The 20078-nt window shown below is 35.2% G+C and overlaps 1 protein-coding gene across 3 annotated transcripts in view; it reads left to right on the top strand.

Moving 5' to 3' along the window:
* The window catches only part of SASS6 (SAS-6 centriolar assembly protein), a 49453-nt gene that overhangs the window by 1065 nt on the left and 28310 nt on the right, over positions 1–20078 (top strand). For all 3 annotated transcript variants that reach the window (XM_057547955.1, XM_007169635.2, XM_057547950.1), the window contains exons 2-7: positions 5178–5238; positions 6947–7026; positions 7428–7532; positions 10273–10444; positions 11114–11179; positions 12245–12364. In XM_057547955.1, the coding sequence (XP_057403938.1) occupies positions 5178–5238; positions 6947–7026; positions 7428–7532; positions 10273–10444; positions 11114–11179; positions 12245–12364 (604 nt within the window). The remainder of the gene's footprint in view (positions 1–5177; positions 5239–6946; positions 7027–7427; positions 7533–10272; positions 10445–11113; positions 11180–12244; positions 12365–20078) is intronic.

Genomic DNA, 20078 nt, shown 5'->3' with positions numbered 1-20078 from the left:
CAGGCCTACCTACATGGTTGGTTGTTAGGAGGATCAGGTGTGAAAATGTGTGTGAAGACCAAACGGTGTGGAAATGTGACATATAAAAAACGGAGACACTGCTATATTGAGCTCAGTAATGTGAAAGTAGTATATAGTGCAGAATCCGATTCAGAATCAATTGGCAGGCCAGGCAAGGAGATGGTACCAAGACCAGCAGCTGTAAATGGAGATCTATAGGTTAGTTGGTCATTCTTTTGTGCTGCCCAGCATGGGAGCCACTGTGGTTGTTGGACATTTGAAATGGAGCTAAGCTGAACTGATGTGCGTAAGAGTAAGATGCACGTTGGACTTTAAGACTTAGTAGGAGAAAAAAGGAATGTAAAATATTTCAGTTTTTATATTGATTATGTGTTAAGGTGACAATAATGGTATATAGGGTTAATATTAAAATTGATTTATCTGTTTCTTTTAATTTTTTAATGTGGCTTCTAGAAAATTAAATATTACATACGTGCCGTATATTTGTGCCTCCATTGTATCTCTGTTGGACAGCTGTGTTCTAGAATGATTACAGAAAGATAAAAGAAAGGGAGGGCATAATTCCTGATCCCAATGTTGAAACTCCTAGCTCTTCTCCATCTCACTACATTGTCATCACAGTTATCTTCTTAAAACACAGTTTCAGGGCTTCCCTGGTGGCGCAGTGGTTGAGAATCTGCCTGCCAATGCAGGGGACATGGGTTCGAGCCAGGGGACATGGGTTCGAGCCAGGGGACACGGGTTCGAGCCCTGGTCTGGGAAGATCCCACATGCCACGGAGCAACTAGGCCCGTGAGCCACAACTACTGAGCCTGCGCGTCTGGAGCCTGTGCTCCGCAACAAGAGAGGCTGCGATAGTGAGAGGCCCGCGCACCGCGATGAAGAGTGGCCCCCACTTGCCGCAACTAGAGAAAGCCCTCGCACAGAAACGAAGACCCAACACAGCCATAAATAAATAAATAAATAAATAAACAAACCCAAGAAGTTAAAAAAAAAAAAAAAAGTTTCAGCCTTTTTAGTCTTTCTGTCTAGAAACTTTTCATATATTCGTATCACCTATAGCAGGGGTCAGAAAACTAGAGTCCGTGGGCCAGATAGCCCACTACCTTTTTTTGTAAATAAAGTTTTATTAAATTCAGCCATTCTCATTTGTTTAGGAATTGTCTGTTGCTGCTTTTGTGGTATAAGGGCAGAAATGAATAAATGTGACAGACCTTATAGCCTGCAAAGCCTAAAATATTTACTATTTGGCCTTTTACAGCTAAAGTTTGCTGACCCTTGACTTATAGGAAAAACAATCCAGACTCTTTAGTTAAAAGTATTAAAGGCCAGTTCAGCTCAACAAATATTTATGAATGCCTACTGTGTACCAGGCACTGTCCTAGGTGCTGAGAAGCTCCCTTCCTCCTCCCCACCTTCCTCCAACAACAGCAACAGCAAAAAAAACCAATTTTCATTCTATCCCTCAAGGAACTCACACTTTAACAGGGGAAACAAAAAGATCTTCTTTTGAGAGGCAGCATAGCATAGGTTAAGAGTTCAGGCTCTGATAAACAACAAGGTCTTACTGTATAGCACAGGGAACCATATTCACTATCCCATGATAAACCGTAATGGAAAAGAATATGAAAACATATATATTTATAACTGAATCACTTTGCTGTACAGCAGAAATTAACACAACATTGTAAATTAACTATAGGTCAATTTAAAAAAAGGATATATAATCCCTCTGTTTTGTACATTAAAAAAAATAGAGTTCAGGCTGTGGAGCCACATTGTCTGGGTTTATTTTATTTTATTTTATTTTTTAAATTTATTTTTTGGCTATGTTGGGTCTTGGTTGCGGCACACGGGCTGTCTAGTTGTGGCGCGTGGGCTCTATAGTTGCAGCATGTGGGCTCTCTAGTTGTGGCGTGTGGGCTCCGTTGCCCCGCGGCACGTGGGATCTTAGTTCCCTGACCAGGGATCTAACCCATGTCCCCTGCATTGGAAGGCGGATTGTTAAGCACTGGACCACCAGGGAAGTCCCTGTCTGGGTTTAAATTCCAGTTCTACCACTTACTGCTTGCTTTCGTACAATTTTTCTTACTTCTCTGTGCCTCATCTTTAAATTGATAAAAATAAAAGTACCTGCCTGTGGGATTATTATGAGCATGTATTAAATAAGTTAATACATATCAAGTGTTTAGAACAGTACCTGGAACTTAATGAGCATTCAGTAAACATTAGCTATTATTAAAGTATGATTAATGCATGAAGTAATGTAAATGAATTAAAGTCATAGAGTAAAAGGGACTTCAGTTGAAGACAGTAGTAGTGCTCAGAGAACTCTGGAGGAAAGTGATGCAAAATTTTGAAGCCCACGGTTTAACACCAACCTGCTTTTTCATTTTTTTGTTTTCCCTAAGCTCCTCTCTCCAATATATTAGTCACACAGGACTACTTGTTATCCTCTGAGTGTACCTGATACTCTCTCAATATCATAACTTTACTCTGGCTCTTCCTGATACCTCAAATGCTTTTTCTTTCATAACTTTCTAGGTCTGTCTTAAATTCTTTCGCTATAGGGACCTTTTCAAAGTTGCCTAAGTTGAAATTAATTGTCCTTGATCATTTATTAGCATGGTGTAGGTGAAAACTCTGAGTTCTCATTTGGGCTCTGCAGTGTGACCTTAACCAAATTTGTAATTCTGTGCATCTCAGCTTCTTCCTTTGTAAGGCAGAGATAATGTTTACTTGACAACATTATTGTTAAACAAGATGATATAAGCAAAGTGTCCAGCAGGCACTCAGTAGTGAATGAATCGGTAAGTGCTAGTAACCATTCTCTCCTCTCTATTGAAGCTTTAAAATACAATCAGAAGCAAACCTAGGGTAAAGTCATTTAATCTGATCTCAATTTGAGGACATGGACCATGTTTATTTCTGTTTGTATCCCTAGCACCCAGCATAGTACCTGGCTTAGAGTAGCTTTTGTTTGAATTGAGAGTTTTAAGGTCACAGCTACTATGTGGCAGAGGTGGGCTAGAATCCAGTTCTGCTGAATCTAACTGAGAGGGAGGATGTTATGCAGATTTATGCATTGTTCAGAATGTGACATTTATTTTGAAAAATAGCATTTTTTAAATTGTTTTTTAAACTTCATTTTGTATTGTTCCTATGACATTAACCATTACAGTGGAGGAAATAAGATTTGTGATTTCAGGTCCTCTGAAAGCTCACGCTTTTCTACAAGATATTTCTCTGGAGGTTTTTGAAATAAACGTGGGGAATAGTTTTAATCAATGGGCTTCTCCTCCTCTTTTTCCCCCCAGCATCTAATGCATATAGGCTTTTGGAATATATGCAACAAAATCATTAATAGGATTGGAAATTTATCATAGTAATAAAACTTCCAGTGTTATGTAGAGAACACTTTATTTAATGGATGCTTCCTGAATTTTTTTACAAATTTATCAAGTATGACACACTTTTAAAAGTGTAAAGTTATCAACCACAGTGTCATATCACTATGGCAGTATGTACTAGAAAAAACTTCAGAAGATGAAAACGAAGCATAATGACATTGTAGAGCTGAAAAGGTCCTCACAAACCTAACTCAGTCCACTTTTTTTTATAAATGAGGGAATTGAAAGGTGTCATCCCCCCCCACCCCCACCCCCCGCCAAGAACACTTAATTTAAGTGGAATTGGAGTAGGAGTTTAATCTGTTTCACATACATTGCTTTAGATACTAGGAAGATAGAAACAAAACATTCTCTTGTTTTAAAGGTAATTCTTCCTATCTTTGTGGTGTTTACCAGCGCTGCTTGTTGCTTTTTAGATAATGTACAAGTTATGGTAACCTCATCATGTGAACTAAGATTTAATATCCAGTCATATATTTAATAAGAAATTTAACTAAAATGACATGTATTTAACCAATATAAATTACAAGTCAGAGCATAAAAAAAACTAAACAACTGAATCTAGCCTTAGTCAACTATTACCAAGTTTTTACATCAACACTCAGTTACTCTGTCTGTACTTCTGTAGAAATAGTAGAATGTGGAAAAAGTTTAAAACATCTTTAAAAGAATAACTTAAAACTGAACAAATTCAATTTGTTAGTTTATTTTCCCTTCACATCAGGGAAAGACCATTGTTATTTAATTCTAGCAGAATAGTTTGAGAACCACTTTTGCAGAGATGATTTTTCACCATTTCCCCTTTGTTTCCTGAATTATTTAAACATTTTTGCTTAGTTTAATTAATGTTTATGAGCACCTTTATTTATATACCTCTGTTCAATACTGGGTTTTCTAAGATGCAGTACAGAATGTGTAAAGCAATGGTTTTTTCCCTTTAGGGTTTAGATTTACTCTGGGATTAGATAGATAATAAACTTGTTGACAATACTTCTGTGGATATATTGCATAGAGAGTCTGTTGATCAGATGTAGTTTGTGAATCTGAAAAAAGTTTTTTTGTGTATGCATAAGGGAAGCGAACACGTTTTCTTATTTCCTTTGTTGTAAACATTAAAGTATTTCAATATTATTCACACTTTAAATTTTTCAAATGAAATCTCTCATAAATCAATTTGGTCATTTCAGGTGGCATTTTTTTTTTTTTAAGTTATCACTTATAGAGGGAATGTAAAAATCACTACACATGAACTGAATTACAAAACAGAACAGAGTCACACATTTAGAAAACACACTATGGCTGCTTAACGGGAAAGCTGAGGTGGGGTGATGCATAAAACAAGGGTTTGAAATTAGCACAGATCAGGTGGTATTTTTTAATGTGAAAAATTGTTATAAAACTGATGGTTTGTCTTTCAATAGATGTTATTTGAGAATCAGCCCAGTAAGGTTGTATACCAGGCTAACAGTAGGCATTCCACATCATTTATCTCATTTAATCCTCACAACAACCTCTTTTTACAGGGGAGAAAAATTTATCCTCAGGTTGAAAACCTGATTGCTTACTTGTAGAAAAATAGGAATTTAAACTTCAGATCCAGCGTGCTTTCCAAACATCTGTTCATAAGTTAGGGACAACCTGTGGAGGATCTTGTGGCTTAAGATGGAAAATGTTAGCTATACAAATGGTAGTAATAATTCATTTCATGTGAATGTTTCTGATAGTTGGGCATATCTTTTCATACAGGAGAGTGAGTATTAGACTGAGCATTGAACTACAATCAGTTTCTAATCCAGTTCACAGAAAGGTTGGTATTTATTTCTTTTGAAATAAATATTTTTCTTTTTTTGAGATATGGTAATTCTGTACATTATAATTATTTTTGTTCTTTAAGAATGTGAGATCTTTGTTATATCATCTTGCTTTTTAATTTTGGGCCATCTTATAACTTGCAGATCTGGGGTGGTAGAATCTACTAAGACAACAACTGAGAGATTATTATATCATATATTTCTAAAGCATGCAAGAATTGGGGATTGGGACAACAGTCTCCTTAGATTTGCCCCATTGCACTTTTTTTGGCCACCCCTTGTGGTTTGCCAGATCTTAGTTCCCGGACCAGGGATCGAACCCCACCAGGGATCAAACCTGTGCCCGCGCCCCTTGCAGTGGAAGCTCAGAGTCCTAACCACTGGACCTCCAGGGAATTCCCCCATTACACTTTTTTAAGTTGCTAGAATACATATTGCTACCCTGTAGAATTAGCATTTCATGTAAATGTGAGAACAGAATGAATTGAAGCACTGCAGAGAGATATTTTTGAATCTTTTTGCCTTTTGAAGAGAGGTGTTTAGAGCATCAGTCTAAGCTGATTTAAAAGTATGAGTCATTAACAGAAATGAGGATATAGAATGGAGAGCTAAGAAATACATCTGTTTTCTCTGTGTCATAGCTTTCCCTATGCATATTCAAGGATCTAATGGTGTTAGTAGCAGCTTCAGTTTTTTATAGCATCTTGGGGTGGATTTCAAGAAATACTTAAATAGAAGCTGCTTTAAGAACAGCGCCTTCTGAAGCAGAGCAAACACCTAGGTTGCTAATTTTCCAGGGTAGAGATTATATATTATACTTCTTACATGTTATTCCTATGCCTGCTGTACCTCTTCATTTTCCAGCTCTACTCATAAAAGTGGTTTAGATTTTTCTAGGACCCTAGCGGTTCCTCAGTAGCCACAAGTAGATTTTATTTCTAAGTAGAAACTTAATCTTAACCTCTCTTAGCCCATCATCTTCTAGTCCTGTTTTCCTTGTGCCATTGTGCTCTGAAATACATAATTTCTGTGTACTTTTCTGTGAGTTTTAGCTGCTGTGATAAAATGGTCTTTATGAAAGGTATTCACTTCATTTGAAACTGAAAACAGATGGGGTTCCACATCAGTGGCCACTTAGAGTGGGAGAGAATAGGCTCTTAGGAAGAAGCCCTGGCAGCCTGTCACCTGATACCCCTGTCCTCTGCCTGAGAGACAAATGTTCCTTTCTTATCTAGGGTAGATGATTGTTTGTCATTTCTGCTGATGTACTTACCACTTTGGAAATACTAGACAATTAACTTGAGGGAAACTGAAAGTATAATTGAGTATGATATGATCAGTGGTAAAGAATACTTTTGTTATGGTATCATAGTGCACCAAAGGGTGGGTCTAAACTTTCTTAAGCCTCTGATAGAATGATATATTCTTCAACTTTCAACTCCTAGCATTTAATTAGCTTTTATAGACCCCTTTCCTTCCTACCTTCCACCCTATGTGGCTCTCAAGGAGCAGAATATTTACCCCTATTTAAGATGCTAAAGTCTCCAAAGACCAATGAAAACCCAGCAGCACCAGAAGACAGAGCTGTCTGAACTATAACAGCGATACGTTGATGATACTAGATGATTTCACGTCCAAGAAGGAAGAAATTACTCTAAAAGCCAAATCTACTGAAAACATTAAAAATAACAATCTTTCTTTTAGGATTTAGTTATCCGTCTGACTGATGATACTGATCCATTTTTTCTGTATAACCTTGTTATATCAGAGGAAGATTTTCAGAGGTAACTATATTTTTCTGTTCTTTGATCTAGGAATAAGTAAGTTTTTAAGTTTTATGAATGTATCGGTACTATCCTCTTTGAAACACATACCTATTAGAAACATTCGGGCATTTTGGGAACATTGGACTATTTATACTATAATTATTCAGGCTGTTTTTGAAAATAAATATTTCATAGATTATCAGCATTTTGCTTAACAGCTCAGAAGTTTGGAGCTTTAGCTAGATTTATTGACCTTTTCCCTCCATTGAATAAGCTCTATAAAAATCAAAGTTCCTTAGCTTAATTCTTGATTATAATGGGTGTTCAGTAAATAAAAGAATAGTCTTTCAGGATGTTATTTGTAATTAAATACAGTAATTAAAATTCTAAAAAAAATTGTTTTCCTGTCTTCTGCATAGTTTAAAATTGCAACAAGGTCTTCTGATAGACTTCTCAGCTTTCCCACAAAAATTCATAGATCTCCTTCAGCAGTGTACTCAAGAACATGCCAAAGAAATTCCAAGGTAAGTCTCAGAAGAGCACTATATCATTAAACTTCCCTCAAGACAGACTCTTCTTTGTAAGACAAGTTGATGGCAAAATATTCTATATATTATAAGTACCTCTGTCTATTTTCAAAGCTGTGGTGAGAGGTTCATAAATCTCAAATTTATAAAATCAGAAATATTTGCCCCTTAATTTTCACGTTTTGGCAAAGCCATTAAAGTTACCTGAAATATTTAACAGCATCAAATGTATATTTTTTCCAAAGGTTATATTCCATTTATAGTTATTATAAAATATTGGCTATATTCCTTGGGTTGTGCAATATATCCTTGTAGCTTATTTATTTTATACATAGCAGTTTGTACCTCTTAATCCTCTACCCCTATATTGCCCCTCCCCCTTCCCTCTACCTACTGGTAACCACTAGTTTGTTCTCTATATCTCTGTGTGTTTCTTTTTTGTTATATTCACTAGTTTGTTGTATTTTTTAGATTCCTCATATAAGTGATATCCTACAGTATTTGTCGTTCCTGACTTATTTCACTTAGCATAATACCCTCTAGGTCTATCCATGTTGTTGTGAATGGCAAATTTCATTCTTTTTTGTACTCTATTGTGTATATATACCACATCTTCTTGATCCATTCATCTGTTGATGGACACTTAGGTTGCTTCCATATCTTGGCAATTGTAAATAATGCTGCTATGAACATTGGGGTACGTGTATCTTTTAGAATTAGTGTTTTTGTTTGATTTGGATATGTACCCAGGAATGGAATTGCTGGGTCATAAGGTAGTTCTGTTTTTAGTTTTTTGAGACACCTCGCTACTGTTTTCCACAGTGGCTGCACTAATTTACATTCCCACCAACAGTGTAGGAGGGTTCCCTTTTCTCCACATGCTCGTCAACATCTGTTATTTGTGTTCTTTTTGATGATAGCCGTTCTCACAGGTGTGAGGTAATATCTCATTGTGGTTTTGATTTGCATTTACCTGATGATTAGCCATGTTGAGCATCTTTTCATGTTCTTGTTGGCCATCAGTATGTCTTTGAAAAAATGTCTGTTCAGGTCTTCTGCCCATTTTTTAGTCAGGTTGTTTGTTTTTTCGATATTAAGTTATATAAGCTGTTTATGTATTTTGGATATTAGCCCTTCATTGGTCATAACATTTGCAAATATTTTCTCCCATTCAGTAGGTTGTCTTTTTGTTTTGTTGATGGTTTTCTTATGTTATGCAAAAGCTTTTTAAATTTAATTAGGTCCCATTTGTTTATTTTTGCTTTTATTTCCTTTTCTTTTAGGAGATAGATCTAAATATTGCTACAATTTATGTCAGAAAGTGTTCTGCCTGTGTTCTCTTCTAGGAGTTTTATGGTTTTCGGCCTTACATTTAGGTCTTTAATCCATTCTGAGTTTTAATTTTTTATATGTTGTTACAGAATTTTCTATTTTGTTCTTTTACATGTAGCTGTCCAGTTTTTCCAGCACTACTTATTGAAGAGACTGTCTTTCCCCATTGTATATTCTTGCCTCCTTTGTTGTAGATTAATTAACCATAAGTGTGTGGGTTTATTTCTGGGCTCTCTGTTCTGTTCCATTGATCTATGTGTCTGTTTTGGTGCCAATACTACTGTCTTGACTACTGTAGCTTTGTAGTATGGTCTGAAGTCAGGAAGTATGATTCCTCCAGCTGTGTTCTTCTTTCTCAAGATTGTTTTGCCTATTCAGGGTCTTTTGTGTTTCCATATAAATTAAAAAATTTTTTTGTTCTAGTTCTGTGAAAAGTGCCCTTGGTATTTGGATAGGGATTACATTGAATCTGTAGATTGCCTTGGGTAGTATGGTCATTTTAACAGTATTGGTTCTTTCAGTCCATGAACATGGCATATCTTTCCATCTGTTTGTATCGTCTTCAATTTCTTTCATCAGTGTCTCGTCTTACAGTTTTCTGAATACAGGTCTTTTATCTCTTTAGGTAGGTTTATTCCTAGAACTTTTATTCCTTTTGGTGCAATTGTAAATGGGATTGTTTCCTTAGTTCCTCTTTTTGATAGTTTTGTTGTTAGTGTTCAAGTATATGTTTTTGTAATGAACTTGGAAAAAGGGAATAATAAGATTTTGTGTGCACGTATATCTGTATTTGTTTAGTGTAACACCTGATCCTTTCCTTGTAAAGCTCGCAAACCTTTTATGTATAAATTTCATCAATTGATGATTCTTGTTTGAATTAATTATTTCATTAGCAACTATAAAATTATGCTTGTCCAATTCCATCATTCTTCCTATATTTATTAGATATAATTCTTCTATAAAGAAGAACTTTCCTTTATCAATTAGAGCTATTTGATTACTCTGAAAATTCATACAGGAAAGGATAAATGCTCAATTCTTACTTTTAAATTGTCAGTTTTCAGAGTAAGGAGTTGTTACTCTAGTTACTTTTGTGGTTTCAATGGGTTTTTGATTTGTTTTTGTTTTTAGTGTTTTGTTTTCTCTCTCTGCTCATCTGTTTCTCATTGTGAACTCATGGACATTTATATATTCATTGTTTTCAATCAATAGATAAATCTCCGTTTTACTGTTTACACTAATTAATCCAGTTTTACCATTGGGAGTCCTTTCATATTGGCTCCTATGATTCCACTATGCTCCCTTTTCTGATCCTTTTAATCATTGATGATCCAATAGAGCTCATGATTCAATGGGAGAGTTTCACTGTCTCATGAATGTGTTATGTGACACTTTCTTTTCAAAGGTTTTTGCTACAGTTAGTTTCTCCAGAAGCTATTTTGGATAGCTCACCTGCTTTTTTAAATGTGGTAGAGACAAATCCTTTTAAGCATCTTACACACCTTTCATTAAAACTGTTACCTGGAAATGATGTGGAAATAAAGAAGTTTCTAGCAGACTGTTTGAAATGTAGCAAGGTAAGATTTAAATTTAAGTTAGTCTTTTAAATAAGTCCCAAAGCTCTCTGATAAACCACTGAAAAGCTATATTGCTATTAGATTTTGTTTTCTGAATAAAGTTCTTTTAAAGATGTCCAGGAAATTTTTATAGCATGTACTGACTTTATTGTTTTAGTCAAGGTACAACAGGATAGAACTGGACCAGGAATTGAGAAACTTAGGTCCCAGGATTTTTACTAATTTTCTGTGACCTTGAGCAGTCACTTAAACTCTTGGTGTCTTGGTTTCATCAACTGGTAGATATGTATGGAAATATGTACCCTTTCTAGGCTATCTTAAATGAGATAAAATATATGAAAGTGTCTTGAAGATTAGAAAGTGCTCTATAACTATATAAGGTACGTGGCACAAGGAAACAACATTGGGATGCCTTGTAAGAGTTTTCAGAAAGTCTTTTTAGTCAAATACTATGGATTGGTGCATCTCAAGATTTAAGGGTTAGGCAAATCTTCTAGAGATCTTGCTCGTGCAGATTCTAACTCAGAAGGTTTGAGGTGGAGCCTGAGATTCTGTATTTCTGACAAACTCCCAGGGTGGTACTGATGCTTACTTTTCTGCACTTTGAGTAGCACAGCTACAAATGATTAAATTAAATTGTAAGCTGCATAATTTTATTTTTATAAATAGGAAGAAAAATTATCATTGACACAATCACTAGATGACGTTACCAGGCAACTGAATTTCACACAAAAGGTAATTCAAATTTCATTTTGTCTTTGTAAGTCATCCAAACATAGGCTCTGAATTGCTTCTTGAATCAAATCTAGGCTTTTGTGTATTTTTTTCAAAGCACACTGCCATTGAATTCCCCCTCCTTTTTGCCACCCTTCCCCTACCAGTTGTCTAAATCTGATGCTTTTTCTTCTTGATAGTTTATTCTATCCAAACATTTCTGTTATCCCCAGTATATGACACATTCTCTCCAAGTCTTCATTAAATAATATATAGTATCTGTCATATGTTAGTTCTGCTCCTCTTTAATTCACCTCATTCCTCTTGTCTAAATGGCTTTTCAGTTCCTGTCTTCTAAATCTTTCCCTTCCTTCCTTCTGTTAAGTTTAGAATTAATTCCTCTGATAGGCTTATCATCATTTCAGTCATAGCTACTCCTTGAAATTGAGGACCAAAGTATCTGATAAGCTGCATGGCTTCAGGTAGAAAATAGTCCTGCACCACATGACCCATCTTGGGAACCTGTGTTACTGGGTTTTAGGTGTATAAGTAAACTACAGTTGACCCTTGAACAACACGCAGGTTAGGGACACCGGCCCCCTGCACAGTTGAAAATTCTTGCATAAGTTTATAGTCAGCCCTCCGTATCTATGGTTCCACATCATCAGATTCAACTAACTGTGGGTTGTGTAGTATTGTAGTACGTATTTCTTGAAAAAAAATCTGAGTATAAGCGTACCTGTGCATTTCAAACCTGTGTTGTTTAAGGTCATCTGTACTACTTATGACTTGGTCTACCCTGGGTTTCTTTTTTTCTTAATGCCAGAGGAGAGGATTGAGAGGCGAAGAGCCAGATTTAACTAAAAGGTTAGTGATTGTTAAACTGTGGACCATTTTAACTCTAAAATTGCTTTTATTCTAATCTTGGTTTCTTTAAATACAGAGAAATCTGTGTAAGAAAAGACTTTGAGTATGTCTTAAAAAGCTGTGATTCCATCTCCTTTAATATACTTCGCAAATATTTTCATGTTCCAATCTAATAACATATTCAAGAATTTTAATATTTCATACTGAACTCTACTGCAGACATTATCAGAAAAAATCCAAGAATTAGATAAGTTACGGAACGAATGGGCATCACACACAGCAACATTGTCAAATAAGCATTCCCAGGAACTGACGAATGAGAAGGAAAAAGCTTTGCAGGTATGAATGTTAAAAAAAACTGGAAAAATATTTTGTTATTGCCGTTAGTCATTTTGTTAATTATAAAAGTAATACATGCTTGCTTTAAAATTTTCAAACAGTGCGGAAGTATATAAAAATTAAGTCTCTCCTTAAAAATCTTGCTCCCCAGAGATAATTTATAAACATTTTGATATTTGTTTTTCCAGACTTTACATATGTAAATAATATACAATTTATAAATAATTGTTTATATTTGTAAATTTAGAAATATGTAAATTGGGAGATATGTACACACGTATCTGAGTTTTGGTTTTGTTCTAAGCTAACGAGGTCCTCCTGGATATATTGATTGTAACTTTTTTTCACCTAAATTGATATCATTTTTTTTTTTATCAGTTCAGAAGTGGCTGAGTAGTATTCATTACTTGGACATAACATAAATTATTTAAGTACTTACTAACTGATGGACATTTAAATGCTTCAAATCTTGGTTATTGCAAATAATATTGCAGTGAACATTTTTATTCCTAGAAGTGAGATTGCAATATACCCATATAAAATATTAACAGATATTGCAAATTCGCCACCCAAAAATGTTGTACCAAATGGAATCCCAAAGACAGTGTATGATCATACTTACTTCCCCATATTCCTGATACTATTAACCTTCTTAATATCTGCTACCTGATAGGTATTATAGTAGTATTAATTTTAATTTATACTTCTTAGATTTTTAGTGAAGATAAGTATCTTTTAATATGACTTTTGGCCATTTTAATTTCTTCTGTGGATTATTTCTTTTAATATCTTTTGCTTTCTCTGTGCAACTCTCATTTTCTACTGCTTTGTAGTGTGGATTTACAGTATTTTATACCTTTTATATCATATTAATTTCTTTAATTAATGTTAAATTATTCTTTAATATAAAATTCTATTTTTGCTTTTTGCACCTTACTAAATGTTTGCTTTTAAGGGTACTGCTTGATAACAGTTTATGTGTACTTTCACCCAAATTAAGATTCAGAAAATTGTACCACCCCTTTAAAAGGTTTCCTTGTGTTCCTTCCCAATCCATTTCATACTCCCACAGGAAGCCCATCACTTCAAAACAGGTTTTGCCTGTTCTTGAACTTTAGATAAATAGACACATACAGTATGTACTTATTTGTGTGTGGCTTCTTCACTCAGCATAATATCTCTGAGATTCAGTTATATTCTTGGGTGTTTCTTTTTGTTGTTGTGTAGGATTCTATTATATGAACATGCCGTAACTTATCTATTTTCCTGTTGGGAGACATTTGAATTGTTTCTGACATTTTGCTATTATTAAACTGTTATGAACTTTCTTGTACATGTCTTTTTGTGAACACATGTACTGATTTTCCTTGGGTATATATTTAGGATTAGAATGGCTAGGTTCTAGTGTAGACATATGTTTAGCTTTAGTAGAAACTGTCAAACAGTTTTCCGAAGTGGATATATCAGATCACACTGCCATTCAGTGGGTGTATGGTAGTACCTCATAATGAACACTTTTTCATGTGTATGTAGACCGCTTGGATATTCTCTTGTGAAGTGCCCATTTGAGTCTTCAGCCTATTTATTAATTGTGCAATCTGTGTTTTTCTTAATGATTTGTAGGAGTTCTTCGTATATTCTGGACAGGAGTCCTTTGTCAGATACATGCACTGTGAATATTTTCTGTCCATGGCTTGCCTTTTCATTTCTGGTGTAAAGCAAGGATATTATACCTTTACCTACTATGTATATTATAAACATTGTATTTTAGCCTGTCGTTTGCATTTATTAGTATCTCTTGCCATATATAGTTCTTTTTTTAATTTTTATATTCTTAAATTTAAATTTTAATTATTTTATTTATTTTAAAAATTTTGTTTATTTATTTTTTGGGCTGCGCCATGCGGCATGTAGAATTTTAGTTCTCCGACCAGGGATTGAACCTGCGCTGCCTGCATTGAATGCGCAGAGTCTTAACCACTGGACCGCCAGGGAAGTCCCTATAGTTCTTTTTATTTGATTGTCATCCAGTCTTTCAATCTGTGTCTTTATGGTATAAGGCTTCATTTTATATTTGGAAAGCCTTTGCCACACCAAGGTTATGAAAGATATTCTCTGGTATTCTCTTCTAATACTTCTATAATTTTCTTGTTGAATTTAACTTTTTAATCTGTTTGGAGTATATTTTTCTGGAATATGAGATGGATTTTTTTTGGCATATAGTCAGTGAGTTGTTCCAATACCATATTTTCCAGTGATTTAAAATGCAACCTTTAATATATACTAAATTCCTTTATTTATTTGGTCTTGTTTCTGGGCCATTGGGTAGAACTGATATCCTTGGAATTTTCTTGTCCAGTGTAGAGAAATATCTCTTCATTTATTTGAAGAGATATTTCTTATTTGTTTAAAACAGGTTTATAGTTTACTCTTTATTTACTTCCTTTTCTCTTTCTTTTTCTCTTTTACAGTTCTTGTTAAATGTTTTTGCCTAGAGATTTTACAGATTTTTGCTCTATAAATGGGACCATCTATCACACCCCACTACTGTGATAATTTCTAAGTGTTTATTGCTTATGTGTATTAATGTCATACCCATTAATTCTAGGTTATATTTACAAATTTGCATTTTAATTTACATATTCTATTAGTTTTAGAGATTCTCTTAGGTTTTTCTGGTAGATATGTAAACTATAAAAAATGGTAATTTATCTCTTCTAAGATTTGTATCTTTTTTTTCTTATGCAGAGAAATGATAAATAATAGTGGAATCCTTGTTTCAGTTTTTTTAAAATTTTTATTTTATATTGAAGTACAGTTGATTTACAGTATTGTGTTAGTTTCAGGTGTATAGCAAGGTGATTTCAGTTTTATATATATATATATGTATATCCATTCTTTTTCAGAGTCTTTTCCCATATAGGTTATTACAGAATTATTGAGTAGAGTTCCATGTGCTATACAGTAGGTCCTTGTTGATTATCTGTTTTATATATAGTAGTGTGTATGTTAATCCCAAACTCCTAATCTATCTCTACCCTGCTCCTTTCCCCTTTGGTAACCATAAGTTTGTTTTCAAAGTCTGTGAGTCTGTTTCCATTTTGTAAATAAGTTTATTTGTATCATTTTTTTAGATTCCACATATAAGTGATATCATGTGGTATTTGTCTTTGTCTGTCTGACTTTCTTCACTTAGTATGATAATCTTCAGGTCCATCCATGTTGCTGAAAATGGCATTATTTCATTCTTTTTTATGGCTAAGATTCCTCTGTATATAAGTACCACATCTTCTTTATCCATTCCTCTATCAATGGACTTTTAGGTTGCTTCCATGTCTTGGCTACTGTAAATAGTGCTGCAGTGAATACTGGGGTACATGTATCTTTTCAAATTATGGTTTTCTCCAGATATATGCCCAGGAGTGGGATTGCTGGGTCATATGGTAGTTCTATTTTTAGTTTTTTAAGGAACCTCCATACTACTCTCCATAGTGGTTGTACCAATTTACATTCCCACCAACAGTGTAGGAGGATTCCCTTTTCTCCACACCCTCTCCAGCATTTACTGTTTGTAGACTTTTTATTACTGGTGTGAGGTGATAGATACCTCACTGTAGTTGTGATTTGCATTTCTCTAATAATTAGTGATGTGGAGCATCTTTTCATATGCTTTTTGACCATCTGTATGTCTTCTTTGGAGAAATGTCTACTTAGGTCTTCTGCCCATTTTTTGACTGGGTTGTTTGTTTTTTGATATTGAGCTGTATGAGCTGTTTGTATATTTTGGAGATTAATCCCTTATTGGTTGCTTCATTTGCAAATATTTTCTCCCATTCTGTGGGTTGTCTTTTCATTTTGTTTGTGGTTTCCTTTGCTGTGCAAAAGCTTTTAAGTTTCATTAGGTCCCATTTGTTTATTTTTGTTTTTATTTTCATTACTCTAGGAGGTGGATCCAAAAAGATCTTGCTGTGATTTATGTCAAAGAGTGTTCTGCCTATGTTTTCCTCTAAGAGTTTTATAGTATCCGGTCTTACATTTAGGTCTTTAATCCATTTTGAGTTTATTTTTGTGTATGGTGTTAGGGAGTGTTCTAATTTCATTCTTTTACATGTAGCTGTCCAGTTTTCCCAGCACCACTTGTTGAAGAGGCTGTCTTTTCTCCACTGTATATTCTTGTCTCCTTTATCAAAGATAAGGTGACTGTATGTGCGTGGGTTTATCTCTGGGCTTTCTATCTTGTTCCATTGATCTATATTTCTGTTTCTGTGCCAGTACCATACTGTCTTGATTACTGTAGCTTTGTAGTATAGTCTGAAGTCAGGGAGTCTGATTCCTCCAGCTCCATTTTTCTTTCTCAAGATTGCTTTGGCTATTCGGGGTCTTTTGTGTTTCCATACAAATTGTGAAATTTTTTGTTCTAGTTCTGTGAAAAATGCCATTGGTAGTTTGATAGAGATTGCATTGAATCTATAGATTGCTTTGGGTAGTATAGTCATTTTCACAATGTTGATTCTTCCAATCCAAGCACATGGTGTATCTCTCCATCTGTTTGTATCATCTTTAATTTCTTTCATCTGTGTCTTATGGTTTTCTGCATACAGGTCTTTTGTCTCCCTAGGTAGATTTATTCCTAGGTATTTTATTCTTTTTTGTTGCAATGGTAAATGCGAGTGTTACCTTGATTTCTCTTTCAGATATTTCATCATTAGTGTACAGGAATGCAAGAGATTTCTGTGCATTAATTTTGTGTCCTGCTACTTTACCAAATTTATTGATTAGTTCTAGTAGTTTTCTGGTAGCGTCTTTAGGATTCTCTGTGTATAGTATTAAGTCATCTGCAGACAGTGACAGTTTTACTTCTTTTCCGATTTGGATTCCTTTTATTTCTTTTTCTTCTCTGATTGCTGTGGCTAAAACTTCCAAAACTATGTTGAATAATAGCGGTGAGAGTGGGCAACCTTGTCTTGTTCCTGATCTTAGTGGAAATGGTTTCAGTTTTTCACCATTGAGAATGATGTTGGCTGTGGGTTTGTCATATATGGCCTTTATTATGTTGAGGTAAGTTCCCTCTGTGCCTACTTTCTGGAGAGTTTTTATCGTAAATGGGTGTTGAATTTTGTTGAAAGCTTTTTCTGCATCTATTGAGATTATCGTATGGTTTTTATCCTTCAATTTGCTGATATGGTGTATCACATTCATTGATTTGCATATAATGAAGGGATAAAACCCCACTTCATCATGGTGTATGATCAGGTGAGGATTCCTGGGATAAACCCCACTTGATCATGATGTATGATCCTTTTAATATGCTGCTGGGATAAACCTGGGATAAACCCCACTTGATCATGGTATGTGATCTTTTTAATGTGCTGCTGGCTTCTGTTTGCTAGTATTTTGTTGAGGATTTTTGCATCTATGTTCATCAGTGATATTGGCCTGTAGTTTTCTTTTTTTGTGACATCTTTGTCTGGTTTTAGTATCAGAAGTCTCTGAGACTGCCCTCAGTTCTTTTCATTCTTTTTTCTTTGTTCTGCTCTGTGGTAGTTATTTCCACTATTTTATCTTCCAGGTCACTTATCTGTTCTGCTGCCTCAGTTACTCTGCTATATGATTCCTTCTAGAGAATTTTTAATTTCATTTATTGTGTTGTTCATCATTGTTTGCTTGCTCTTTAGTTCTTCTAGGTCCTTGTTTAAACATTTCTTGTATTTTCTCCATTCTGTTTCCAAGATTTTGGATCATCTTTACTATCATTACTCTGAATTCTTTTTCAGGTAGACTGCCTCTTTCCTCTTCATTTGTTTGTTGTGGTGGGTTTTTACCTTGCTCCTTCATCTGCTGCATATTTCTCTGTCTTCTCATTTTACTTAACTTCCTGTGTTTGGGGTCTCCTTTTTGCAGGCTGCAGGTTCATAGTTCCTGCTGTTTTTGGTGTCTGCCCCCAGTGGGTAAGGTTGGTTCAGTGGGTTGTGTAAGCTTCCTGGTAGAGGGGACTGGTGCCTGTGTTCTGGTGGATGAGGCTGGATCTTGTCTTTCTGGTGGGCAGGACCATATCCAGTGGTGTGTTTTGGGGTGTCTGTGAATTTAGTATGATTTTAGCCTCTCTGCTAATGGGTGAGGTTGTGTTCCTGTCTTGCTAGTTGTTTGGCATGGCATGTCCAGCACTGTAGCTTGCTGGTCGTTGAGTGGAGCTGGGTCTTAGTGTTGAGATGGAGATCTCTGGGAGAGCTCTCGCTGATTGATATTATGTGGGGCCAGGAGGTCTCTGGTGGTCCAGTGTCCTGAACTCAGCTCTCCCACTTCAGAGGCTGAGGCCTGACACCTGGCTGGAGCATCAAGACCCTGTCAGCCACATGGCTGGAGTGCCTTGACAGTAGGAGAAGCTGGCCTGCAGTGTCTCTCCTGCGCTGCACATTAGAATCACCTGTTTCTTCCTTGTTTTGCCCCAAAGGCAGTGTTCCACAGAAAAACAGTAGCCTTGAAAATAGTCACAGCTCTAAGACAGCTTTTTTTTTCCCTTTGTGCTTAGTTGGGTTTCACTTGCTCACAGGGGCCCACGTGCAGAGGCCTTGCACCCGGCTCTTCTGACCAGAGTTCCTAGTGCGGAGTGGCTACTGCCAGCACCTCAGCTCAGGCGGGTCATGTGCGTGGGTCTGATGCCTTTTTAAGACATTTTTCTTTAGGTTCTTTTCTGATTTCCTTCATGATTATTGGTCCTTTTGGATTTTCTGTTTTTTCTTGAGTTAGTTATGTTAGTTATATTTCCTTAAAAAGCCATGTATTTCATCTTTGTGTTTAAATGTATTAGTAAAATACCTTATATGTTGTTTTATGATTTTTAAAGTCTTCATACCATTTCTCTTACGTTCTTAATGTCTTTTTTTAAATGAGACTTGATTGTCTGTTTTTTTGTAGTATTTTTAAAGAACCAGTTTTTTCTTTCATTAATTAGTTCTACACTGTCTCCCCACCTGCCCCGATTTCATTAATTTCTATTGTTTACTAAAGTTTTTTTTGTCTCTATTTTCAAACAAGTTAGGTTCTAAAAGTCTCATAATAAGTGTATTTGTTTATAACCCAAAATGACTGAAGGATTTGTTTGCATTCCTTACTGCATTTTCTAATAGGATTGTGAATCAGTCCTTTGAGACTTTAAAATCAAGCAAGCCACTCTTCTCTTCCTGCTGATAGTCTATAGGGCAGTGATTTTAAGACTTTAGTGTGCATCAGAATCACCTGAAATAAACTAAGTAGAAAATGTAAATATTGTAATCCTATCCATTACACTTTTTAAAACAAAAGCTCCAAAATTCTGATTATCACTAGGATAAAGCCAGTTCTTTATTTTTATAATCTTTGGTCTCTGTTGCCTTCAGTGTGTTTGATTACCCTCTTAGACAGTTACAGTTAGCATCTGAACCAGTTTGCTCATTGTTGTTTTTTTTTTCTTGATTGCTCCTTGAGTGTTTTCTTCGAAGGTTGCATTTTCAGTTTTATGTGGGCTCTTTTTTTCTGTTTTCTCTCTTTTTCTTCCTTCTTCTCTCAATTTCAGTTTTCCAAAAATGAGGAATTTTTAAATAGTTATGTAAAATTCCCAAAGTATTTTATGAGAGAGACACTCTCCTGGTTTTGTGGTAGGAATTTTTGAATGGGTACAACTTTTCTGGAATGCAGTTTTGGAGCTAGTATCAAGCTTAGATTTGTTTACATATTT

Source organism: Balaenoptera acutorostrata, chromosome 1, assembly GCF_949987535.1.
Source record: "Balaenoptera acutorostrata chromosome 1, mBalAcu1.1, whole genome shotgun sequence".
Classification (NCBI taxonomy): Eukaryota; Metazoa; Chordata; class Mammalia; order Artiodactyla; family Balaenopteridae; genus Balaenoptera; species Balaenoptera acutorostrata.
This window is presented reverse-complemented; position numbering and strand designations above follow the sequence as displayed.